Source organism: Oryzias melastigma, linkage group LG21 (genome assembly GCF_002922805.2).
Source record: "Oryzias melastigma strain HK-1 linkage group LG21, ASM292280v2, whole genome shotgun sequence".
Taxonomy (NCBI): domain Eukaryota; kingdom Metazoa; phylum Chordata; class Actinopteri; order Beloniformes; family Adrianichthyidae; genus Oryzias; species Oryzias melastigma.
The window spans coordinates 20,563,658-20,576,334 of NC_050532.1; the positions used below are offsets into that span (position 1 = coordinate 20,563,658).

The 12,677-nt window shown below is 38.3% G+C and overlaps 1 protein-coding gene across 1 annotated transcript; it reads left to right on the forward strand.

The window, feature by feature from the left end:
• Positions 1 to 3,718: 3,718 nt before the first annotated feature.
• Positions 3,719 to 9,041, forward strand: si:ch211-199f5.1 (protocadherin-8). Its single transcript, XM_024287283.2, has 3 exons — positions 3,719 to 6,325; positions 6,404 to 6,602; positions 8,369 to 9,041. Exons 1-3 carry the CDS (start codon positions 3,908 to 3,910, stop codon positions 8,680 to 8,682), a joined length of 2,931 nt encoding a protein of 976 aa, XP_024143051.1. The 5' UTR covers positions 3,719 to 3,907; the 3' UTR covers positions 8,683 to 9,041.
• The last annotated feature ends 3,636 nt before the right edge of the window (positions 9,042 to 12,677 follow it).

Sequence of the window (12,677 nt, forward strand, 5' to 3'; positions counted from 1 at the left end):
AACAACATTAAAACATTCATCATCATTTTACTTCAGTTTTCTGTCATATTAAGACACATAGCAGCAAATCCACTAATTAAAGTGAATATAAGAGCAACAAAATGGTTGTTTAGTTGATGTTGAACTGTTCAAATGTCTTAAAATAACAAGAAGATAAAAACAAGCAGCAGCTGATTAATATTTGTTGCTGTTGTTGAAATGTTTAAGCCCATTTTCTAATATGTTATTGTTTATCATTTTGTAATTAGATTATGATTTTTTTTAAGCAATCAAAACAAAAATAAAACTAGTGCACTATAGTCACAAATATGACTACCACCAGATGATGTGGAGGCATCAGCAGAATCCTCAAGATTTCATGCTGTCGCACGTTTTTGTTTTAATCGTTTGAGTTGTCATGAATTATGAATGTAGATTGTGGTCGTCAAATGTTGGGGATGGTGCAATTACAAATTCGGGCAAAAACTGGAAAGTCACAGATTGCCGGCCGGCACGATCTCTAATGGACGATGTGAAAATATCTCTGGACCGTGGTCGACCATATCAATCCTCGAACCACCTGCCAGGTAGTCCGAGGATTCAGCTCTTAAACACACATTATAATCTGGTCAATTTACAAATCTACACCTTTTTAGACAACATTCCTCCTAAGAAAGTTCTGTCTTCTTCATATTCTTCTCAATCAACCGCAGTTCGTCAAGACTGGTCTCTAAGTCGCTGTGCCGCTATCGACGTCTTGATGAGTTTTGTGCAGCATCAATGTTGTCTCCCAATCCCAATCACCAAGTTGACATCCAGTCATCGTTGGCCCCCAGCCCATGTCAACAGCCCTCCACAACTGCCAGCGCTTCTACTGTATAATTTCTAACTATTAGTGGCAGTGGGATGGCAGCACAGGGCCAGGGGGGTGGCTGGAGGGTGGCAGACTGAAATTGCCCAGATGATTTAGGGGACGTTGAAGACCCTCCTATCAGTTCATTTTTGCGCTGCTGCTTTCCTGCCAGTTCTCTGTCACTGGACTGCCATCGCACGACCTCCAAATAATCTGGTTGCTGTAAAATTCTAACTTTTTCTTAAAACTTCCGTTGCCACCTGCCCAATTTACTGAAAAAACATGCATTCAGGTCGACACGAGGTGAAATTTCTGGATATTTTACCTTAGTCTAAACAAAACAACAAATATACAGTATATATACATAGATATGTCAAATTTAGGATCATTAGTCAAGAAATTGATTGGAAAATATTTACATATGCTTTCATCCACGTAAACTTGTAGTTATTTTAAATTAAAGAAAAGAAAAAAAAACACCATAAGTCAAAGAAGATTCAAAGTACCAGACATCCTAGTTTCAGACATCACTCTTAGTATAATTCAAGGTCAGGTTTTTGAGAGCTTTGGAAAAGGAATTTTTAAATTAAAAAAGAAGAAGTAGAAGGGCAAAGGTTGAATGCTACATTTTCAGAAAATTGATTTTTTCTTTTTTGAGTGGTTGCCGAGAGAAAACATATTTTCTATAAAATGTTTGCCCAGATTGCATTAGAAACAATACACAAGAACTTCTACAAAAGTGTTAAGAACACACAAAAAAGAGATTTGCTGATGTTGGAAAGCAACAGTTGTGGATTTGACAAAGATAAATCATTTAGGAAGATTTCAATCTAGGTGTTCAGCATGGTGGTGGAGGAATTATGATTTGGGCTTGTTTGTAGCTATGAAACAAAAGCACTAAATTATTTATTCATAGACAAGTCTGTGTTTCAATGTAAAAACTAAGATTAAAGATCCACTCTGGTGTTTGATAACATGTTCTTCAGTGGGTCGTTACAAACAAAAGACAAATCTGAAATCCATTGGTTTCCATTTGGGGAGTTTGGGACCATTTGAAACATCATAAAGCATTAAAGTTCCAATCCGATCATCTTTTGATCTGTTGTAAAAGTGTTCCCAGTGATCTTTTAATTAAGAATATGCAATTTTTTGTAAAAATTAGGACATAGTTCCTGCAGTTGTGGGTAGGACTGTTGGTTCAGAATAAACCCGCCTCAATTTCCCATCATCAATGTTTATACATTCAATCGCTAGCCCAAAGCTCCTTACAACCCCAACCTGACATCATCAGGGCAATAAAAATGTTGAATAATATCGAAGCCATTCAGTCATACAGTTTTGAGCCAGATGCCAGGCGGGACAAAGAAATCAAAGACGTATTCGTCAACATTTGTCTCTTTACTGACAACGATTAAAAAATCATCAATACAAGTTTCTCTGAGCACTGCAAAAATGACAAAAGGAATATTTTAAAACTAAATAGTAGTAATCAAACTGTCATAAATACAGTGTTGCCCTATTTATTCACGCTTCATTATTTGCGGTTTCACGTATTCATAGTTTTTTTAGTCACGTTTCATCACATAATATCCAACAACTTAAGACATTTATATAAAACTTTGCATCCGAAGGAGGTGCTGCGGTGCTGAACCCACTGGCCGGTCGTCAAGCCCCTGCATGGAGAAATGGCATCAGCTGACTCAGAAGTGTCCGAAAAAAATCCTGATATGCCAAAAAAGATAAATGCGGAGGATAATTATCATCGGTAGTAGATTTTTATTATGGATGAAACCGGTTTCTTAGAAGAAGATGCCCTCTTGCACTTATTTGATGAAGGAGGAGGCACGCACTCCAAGTTTTAAGCCACAGAGAGACAGAGACACTCTTAAAAAAATAAAAAAAAACTTTATGTTGAGTAACACTCCAATTTTCTTTAATAAATGTTTTACAAAGCATGATCAGAATTTTTTTGATGCATATGGATTATAAAAAGCCTCTCCGCTGTTCTCTGCATTTTTCTCTGCTGTTCTTATTTGCCATCTTTTCAAAGTCCCCCCCCAGCTCCGCCCCTGGATGCACCAGAATGGAGCACAGCAGGGAGATTGTGGCTAGATCACTGTAGCTTCTATGTCACACCTACACGCTTTTTTCGTCTGCTCCTGATTCACAACGATTTGAATAATTACAAAAACTCAGAAATGCTGTTTTAGGCTAAATTTTCTTTCTTTGTGTTCGCCATCATCAGAAAAACACCACCATTTTTTTTTTACATGTAACACAAACAAAACACTAAAATAAAAGCATTAAGTTCAGCAGTGTTTTTGGAAATGCAATTCCCTCCTAATTTTAAAAGCATGACATCCGTGAATGGGATTAGGAGTCTGAACTGCTGTCATGCAATTAGGATGTCCCTTTAATGCGTTCGCAGCAGTTTGTTAGAATAATAACCGTTTAGATTGTTTTCTCTCCACAACAAAATGTTCCACAAATATTTCCCCTCTTTCCAACTTCAAAGGGAATGTTCTCGTGCAGATAGTATTCCCCAGGTTAACTACACCCACAGGAGACGTTTGCTCTGCAGCTCTGCGAGTCGGGAATTGATGCGCACGTTCATCCACGCGCGCGCCACCATCCATAGGTTGATATGAAAAACAAAATAATAAAAACATCAAAAGAGAGGAACTTTTTCTTAATAAAACTGCAACTCGGAAATGGCTGTAACAAGAAGATAAAGAATTTATCTTTGTGTTTTTCTAGCACTCTCTTTCAAAAGGGGCTTAAAACATTTTATTTTATTAATATAAAGCTGTATTTTAAATTCTGAAGCAGGGATTGGTCACAGATCATCTCATTAGCATGAGAAGCTGTGAGAGGAAAAGAAAAGCGACGGCAGAAGTGAGAGCCGGGAGGAAGGCGAGGCAACAAGCGCGCCTGACTGGATGCGCGCAAGGAGCAACTTTCACTCCACAACAGTTCAGTTCATAAAAGCGGGAGCTGCGCTGGGAGCCTGCAGCAGATGTGAAGGCTTGTTTGACGCACAAAGAGGCTGCTCGCCGGGGACAGATTACCAGAAAGATGACAAAGGGCACACTTCTCACTTGTTGGGTTTTTATTTTCTCCCTCCATCAGTTTTTATTCACCTCCTGGGCGCGTTCGGAGGGGAATACTGTGAGGTTGCAGACCCGGGAAGAGGAGCCGCCAGGTACGGTCATCGGAAACCTCGCCAAGGACGTGTCCTTGAGTCTGTCTCATTCCTCCAAGAGCAATTTCAGGATGATGAAACAATTCAACGACTCGTTCATTAGGGTGAGAGAAAGCGACGGGGAACTCTCAGTCGGGGAGCGGATTGACAGAGAAAGAATCTGCAGGCACACTCCACAGTGCCTGATTACTTTTGATGTGGTAAATTTCTCCAAAGATCGCTACAAATTGATTCACGTTGAGGTGGAAATAAAAGACATTAATGACAACTCCCCGGAGTTCCCCAGCAAGGAATACATGGTGGAGATCTCCGAGAACGCACCACTCGGATCCCGGATCCCCTTAGACCCGGCCGTGGATGCTGATGTGGGGTCAAACTACATCCAGAGCTATCAGATTTCTGTGAACAGTCACTTTACCATAGATGTGCTCCTGAGAGCGGATGGGGTTAAATATGCGGAATTGGTCCTCATGAAAGAGCTTGACAGAGAGACTCAGTCCTTCTATAATGTGGAGCTGGTGGCCACAGACGGGGGGAACCCGTACAGATCCGGCTCAGCAAAGATCACCGTCAAAGTGACGGACTTTAATGACAACAGTCCCGTCTTTGACCAGAACAGTTTCTCCGTCAGTTTGCCGGAGGACGCGCCGGCTGGCACGGTCATCCTGGACCTGAACGCAGTGGACGCGGACGAGGGTTTGAACGGGGAGGTGGTGTACGGGTTCGGGAAGCAGGTTTCTCATGAGATCCGAGAACTTTTCCAAGTGGATAGTAAATCGGGTCACCTGACGCTGCGGAGCCCCGTGGATTTCGAGGACAAAAGCACCTATGAGGTGGACGTGCAGGCGACTGATTTGGGACCAAACCCGACCCCCTCAGTGTGCAAAATCATCATTCACGTGACTGACGTGAACGACAATGCCCCAGAAATCAGCATCACCCCCATGACCTCCATCACGACAGGTGTGGCGCACATCAGCGAGGCGGCGGACAGGGACAGCCTGGTGGCGCTGATCAGCACCATGGACAGAGACTCGGGCATCAACAGCCAGGTCCACTGCACCCTGTACGGCCACGACCACTTCAAACTCCGGCAGGCTCATGAAGACAGCTACATGATAGTGACAGCTGCCCCTCTGGACAGGGAAAGGATCAGGGAGTACAACTTGACAGTCATGGCTGAGGATTTTGGGTCACCCCCACTGAGAAAAATCACCCAATTCACCATTAGACTAAACGACGAGAATGACAACGCCCCCCACTTTGCCAAAGCCGTCTATGAAGTCCCAGTGGTGGAAAACAACGCTCCAGGCGCTTACATCACCACAGTTGAGGCCAGCGACGCCGATCTGGGCAACAATGGGAAAATCACTTACAGGCTTGTGGAGGGTGTGATCATGGGCTCCCCAGTTAATACCTTTGTGTCACTCAATTCAATGTCTGGCTCCATTTATGCTCTGAGAAGTTTCAATTACGAGGTGATGAAACAGCTGGACATACATGTTCAAGCAAGCGATGGCGGGTCGCCACAGCTGCAGAGCACAGCCATCATCAGATTAAAAATAGTTGATCAGAATGACAACCAGCCCGCTATCATAGAGCCCCCCCTTTTCAAGGGTTCTGCTGAGGTTTTCCTGCCCAAAGATGCTCCCGCGGGTTACGTCGTAACCCAAATAAAAGCCACAGATGCTGACGAAGGCACAAACGCACAGCTGTCCTATAAAATTGCCGAGGGGGGACACCTGGGTTTCTCCATCCACAAAGACACGGGGAAGGTGCACGTCAGTCGGCAGTTGGCGTACGATCTCACAGACATGGTCAAAATCATCATTTCAGTCAGTGATCATGGATCCCCCTCACTGACCTCCACAGCTGCTCTTATTTTGAGTTTCATTGAAGGTACCATACCAAGCTTGCCTTCATTGGCTGAGGACGGCAGCGAGGAGGGGTTTGAATGGGACACATCCGTGGCCATAATTATAGTCCTGGCAGGGAGCTGCTCCCTCCTCTTGCTGGCCATCATTCTCATCACAACCATTTGCAGCCGCCGCAAGAAAGAGGCCAGGGAGGGGAGGTTTGATGAGAAAGAAAATGCAGCAAATGTGGAAAAAGTGGAAAGCGGACATATTGATTCATTGATTGCCAACCACAAAGGCAAGACGTTTGATAGCCATCAGTTCACCGAGGACCCTTCGCTGGCCAACAGCAGCACAGCGGGGTCAGGCTGTGAAGATGAGAAGCAGACATCTGTAATGTTTGAGCCAAACAACAGAATGGAGGGGAAACTAAAGGTATGAAGATCATTTGTCTTACAACGACTGGACTGTGCTGAATATTTTTTGACTTTGCTTCATTATGTTTCTTTTTAGGGCTACTCCACACTGCCTGGATATGGAAAAGAAACTGTCAGGCCAATAACAATATGGAAAGGAAATTCATTCACAACAATTTCAGCTAGAGAGCCTCATTTCAGCGGAAAGGACAGCGGAAAAGGGGACAGCGACTTCAACGACAGCGACTCAGACATCAGCGGAGACGTGCACAAAAAAGAGTCCCCCCCAATGAACAGTGAGTCTCCCACCAATTTAACCCAATTACAGAGTCTTTACAGCAGGGGTGCCAAACTCAATGCACAGGAGGCCAAAATCCAAAATACATCTTAGGTTGCAGTCTAAAAAAGATACAAATTTTCTAAACACTCTAAAAGAAGTTTTTAAAACTTTAAAACCATACATTTTTAACATAATTATGAACTAGATATAAAGCATCACCTGCGATAATGCTAGTGTGAATGCAGTAATCTGAATTTGATGCTGAAGATGCTGAAATTGATAGCTGAAATCACTGAAGCTAATTGCTGAAATTGCAGAAGTTGATAGCCAGCTAAATTATTAGCTAAATGCCAACTTAGCCTAAAAACCTAAAAAGAAAAAAAAAAACTAAAATGAGCCAAAACAGCTAGCTGAAATATTAGCTAAACTCCAAAATAGCCCCAAAAACTGACAAAAGCTTAAATTAGCCAAAACAGCTAGCATGGCGTTGAAATATTAGCTAAACTCAAAATTAGCCAACAAAAAAATTAAAAAATCCTAAATTAGCCAAAACAGCTAGCATATAGTTGAAATATTAGCTAAACTCTGAAATAGCCTAAAAACCGAAAAAAAGCCTAGATTAGCCGAAAAAACTAGCATGTAGCAAAATATTAGCTAAACTCCAAAGTAGACAACAAAAAAATTAGAAAAGCCTAAATTAGCCAAAACAGCTAGCATCTAGTTGAAGTATTAGCTAAAGTCTGAAATAGCCTAAAAACCGAAAAAAGCCTAGATTAGCCAAAAAAGCTAGCATGTAGCTAAAATATTAGCTAAACTTGAAAATAGTCAAAAAAACTGAAAAAAAGCCTAAATTAGCCAAAAAACTAGCAAGTGGCTAAAATATTAGCTAAACTCCAAAATAGCCCAAAAAAATAAAAAAAGCCTAAATTAGCCGAAACAGCTAGCATGTAGCTGAAATATTATCAAAACCCTGAAATAGCCCCAAAAACTGAAAAAAGCCCTAATTAGCCAAAAAAGCTAGCATGTAGCTCAAATATTAGCTAAACTCGGAAATAGCCCAAAAAACTGAAAATAGCCTAAGTTAGCCAAAGCATAGCATTTAGCTAAAATTTTAGCTAAACTCCGAAATAGCCCCCCAAAACTGAAAAAAAAGCCTAAATTAGCCAAAAAAAGCTAGCATGTCGCTAAAATATTGGCTAAACTTTCTGCGGTGACTTGAACCACGCCTCCCTATCTACCACTCTTCTCATAGGAAAAGTGTTTCTTGTGTCACAACAAATGAATGTATCCATGTGATTCTAATAAAGTTCAATTCAATTAAACTCTGAAATAGCCCCAAAAACTGAAAAAAGCCTAAATTAGCCAAAACAGCTAGAATGTAGCTGAAATATTAGCTAAACTCCAAAATAGCCTATAAATCTCAGTAAATGCCCAAAATAGTCCAAAAAGCTAGCAGAATGCCAATTTTAAAACTCTAAAACTGTAACTTTTTAACATAATTATGAATAATAAAAAAATTGTAAAAATGATTCTAGAATAAATCAACTTAAACCTTAAATAACTTTTTATATTTTACTCTCCATAAAAACATATTTTGTCAAAATTACACAAGTTAGAAATAAATGCAAGATAATATTGGGCATTTAACAACAATTAATAACAATAAAATAAAATTATCTCGAGCGACAAATAGAATTACCTGGATCTTTACTCTGACAAGTGCTTTACAGTAAACTGCTTCTCATACTGACTGTACCCTGAAATCCCTGCTGTACTCCACAGCTCTATGGGCGTGCACAAACGAGTGCAAAGTGCTGGGACATTCAGACCGATGCTGGAGCCCGTCCGCCACAAGGCCCAACACCAGCATGGCCTGTGGACCTCATCTGTCCACGTTTTCAAAGACGGCGACACTTCCCCGGGACGCCAGGAGAGAGAACTACTACCCACCTCTCTTACCCAAAACCAGCGGCCTGCAAAGCGTGTATGAAAAAGTGCAACACCAGGAGTTTGATTATATCCTTGTTGGTCCACCAACGCCAGCAAGAATACAAGAAACGGATGAAATATCCATCCCAGAGTACACAAACTCTTAGAAAAATACTCAATCTGAACAAAAAGACATTTTAAATGTACAGTATCGCTCTTTCATGTGATTCTGTGGTGACTATTGCTGTGTTTTGTAGTGTGTCACGTGGCCCATGTAAGACTGTTCATTGTATCATGTGTAATATGCAAGATTTTCTACATTAATAATATATTTTTCATAACGGTTCATTGTAAAGAGGAATTTTATTATGACTTTTTAAGAGCATGTGTTACTATTTATAGGCATGACCTATGAACATTCAGGCCCAACATGGCCTTCCTGCTGTGAAAAACAATCAATATGGACGATTTACATGTGTGTGATAGATTTTATCACTTTGTTGCACAAATAAACAATTAAAAGGAACAACGCTTTGGTTCTCAGTAACTGTGGCCATCAGGACACAACGGCAACCGTATAAACTCACCATCCTGGGGATATATTTATAAAACATCTAGAATAACCTCAATTAACCAACCGAATGTATTTCATTTGCCTCAAAGGCCTTTAAGCTGCAGTAAATAAAATGTGACCAGCGCAGCTAAACCGATAAGAGGCCAGCGCCATCTTTTCATTGTACACAATGTGGTTACGGCGCCGGCACAATTTGCATGGAAATATTGCTCTGCTGATCAAATTGTCTTACAATTACATATTTTTCAAAGGTCAAAATATCCCCCCACCACCACCACCACCTTCTGTGATTGCCTCCCAGCTTACCAATTATCCACAAAAAAAAAAAAAGATTGAATCAGTTTCCAAGCAACAGCAAGAGCTGCACATTTAAATCTTTTTGAGCAATTCATCTGTCTTTAATTATGACAGAGACCAAGCAATCTTAACTGAAATAAAAAAAATGATCTTCTAATGTATAATTAAGCAAAGTTTATGTGTGAGGTTTTGGAAGCCTGTGAAGACTTACTTTTCATAAAGTTTGATTCAGAAAAAGCAAAGAAGTTAAAACAGCATAAAACACACACTAATTACACGTCGGGCCCCATTGTACTTTAAAGGGTTGTAAAATTAAAGACCACGATTATATAAGATGAAATGAATTGATGTCATAATCTGACTCTTAACAGTTTTCAACATCAATGAATCGCTTGTTTGCTGGGATTCTGGGGATCATAAAAGGCTAAATCTCAGAAAATTCACATAAAAGAGGAAACATTTCATATCACAAGCGTAATATATTCTTTATTTTTAGTTCTTAACAAATATGAAAGATACCGGATTTGTATGGAGCTACATTGAGGCCATTATTAATTAAACCCACAAATAAAACAAATTGAAGACATTTTTGATGTTGGACCAAAAAAAAAAAGTAAAATGTCTGAAACTTTTTGTTATTCTAAACGTAATAATTTTCAGCTTCAAATTTTAATTTTTTTAAGCTTCAAAACTCAAAATGCCATTTTAAAAACTTTTTTTTCAGTTTCAATTTTTTTTTCACTTTCAACTCCTTTTTTTCGTTTTTGATTTTTAAATTTTCAGATTCGAGAGCAAAGAAAAAGACTTAAAATGGAAAATTTGCAATTGAAATTTTGAGTTTTGAAACCTAAAAAAACACATTTAAAGCTGAAAATAATGAATAAGGTCATTTAAGGTCATGCCTTAAATAATAAAGTTTGTTTTAAAATAGCAAATTGAAGACATTTTTGATGTTTGGCCAAAAAAATGTAAAATGTCTGAAACTTTTTGTTATTCTAAAATAACCTTAATTTTTTTAGCTTCAAATTTTTAATTTTTTAAGTTTGAAAACTCAAAATGTAATTTTCAAAACTTTTTTTTCAGTTTCAAATCATTTTTTCCACTTTCAACTCTTTTTTTCATTTTTGATTTTGAAATTTTCAGATTCGAGAGCAAAGAAAAATACTTAAAACTGAAAATTTGTAATTGAAATTTTGAGTTTTGAATCCTAAAGAAACATAACATTTAAAGCTGAAAATAACGAATAAGGTCATTTTAGGTTATGCCTTAAATAATTAAGTTTGTTTTAGAAGAGAAAAAAGTTTCCAACATTTTGATTTTTGGCCAAACACCAATATTTTTATGATTTCTTTTATTTGGGTTTCAGAAAGATTTTGGCTCGAATTTAGCTCCATAGCTTTTGGTTAACCACAGCGATATTCACTTGCGTTTTCTTTTACATCTTTGTCAACTGATGGATTAAACCTACATGTTTGCAGCCCCATATCCTGTGTGTTTACCTTAAAAATCCTTTTAGCCTTTTCTCTCTCAGTTACCTGAGTTTAAGTATGTCCCTAAGCTCTCAAGTCTGTGGCTGTGAACTGAAATAGCTCAAAAAAAGTGTCAGTAAAAAGTGAATATCTATCAAATCCAATGGGAAAATGCTTTTATTTAGTTGAAAAATAGAGAAAAAATTGTTTTAGGTGTTATTTTTAATGGGGCACCATGAAGTCTCCAAATAAACCAGGGATCATTTTCCTTTTTTGTCTCAAGTTAGGACACAAAGGCTTACAAAATGTTTTTTTTATGTATTTGTCGAGAGCAAAACACATTCTGTAGCTTTGAGTAATGAAATCCCCAAAGCCTGATCCCCATAAAGAAACGAGGAAAGCACACTGAGTAAGTAAAAATACAAACTGTGTGTGTGTGACATTCGCTGAGTTATTTAAGAAGTCTGTTTTGGGGCATTAAGGAAAACCGCAACATTGCTCATCTGAAAATATATGTGCTGTCTCCAAAAAGTTTTGTTATTCATGATTATGCCTTTTCTTGGCAAAAATAAAAATATATATATTTTCTGCAGAATGACTGTAATTCATTAGAAAATCACCTCTTGAGTTGTAGGCGGGACTATTTGCTTCTATAAACCCCTCCCCCCTTGCTGAGAGCTCTCTGTTTACACCAGGGGTCTCAAACTGGCAGGCCATTTGCGGCCCCCAAGTTGATATTTTGCAGCCCCCGCCTTAATATGAAAGTTCAATGCCTACTAAGCAAAATCTTCTGCATATCCTCGCTTCTTTGATGATAGCTTTGTATTTGCTCTGTTACGCTTAAAACTTTTTATTTACTATTGTCGTTGGATCTGGTTTCCAAAAAAGTCCTTAGCAACAGTTGCTAGCGTCGTTAGCCCCTGTAGTTTTACAGGACACAGAGAAGATATTGCTTAGTATTACATAGACATGATCAAATGTTCAATAAACTAGACAGTGGACCAAAGATATAGACAGTGGACACAGAAAATATATTTTTGACACAAATGGAACTCCATACAGCCCAGTTTCAGTCAAACTCTGCCGGATCGATTGACAAAAGATCTGTAATTTGTTACATTTAAAAATATTTTTTTTATTTTTGGAGGTTTTTGATCAGGAGTGGAGGGAAGTGAAGTGCTACGTGAATAATGTGATTTTTTTTTAATGCATATATGGGTAGTTATATGTTATAAGTGGAGGCCAGATTAGCAGATGGACAAGCTGAAATATGTGGGATATTTTATTACAATCTAGATCCTTTTATTTATTTATTGTTAGTTATTATTGTTGTTTATTTGTTTGTTTTAGTTAATGTTATTAATAAAGGAAGACTATGTTGGAAGTAAGGATGCATGTTTGTGTATTACTTTTTGTTTTACTTGTGTTTTGAATTTTTTTCAACGTTTTTTTTGAAAATCAATATTAAATACAAAGATTTGTTTTATCAAATTACATTCTTGAGTTGAGTAATCATCACTTAAAATGTTTAAGTTAAGTAAACCATCAATTTAAATTTTCAATATGATGAAAACTAATAATTTTAAATTGAACAAATTACAGAACTTTTATTAATAGAGCCAAATGCTTTACTTTTTACAGTTAAGTCATTCATAAGTGGATGCATAAGAACTGTTTTCTTGTTGTTTTTTCCACTTCATAAATACAATATTCTTTCAAACTCATCTTGATTTGAACAATGTCATCATACATATGTTCTACATATGTCAATCATCAGAGAAATTCCACAAGAACATGTTAACAGCACGATTTTCATCAGAAC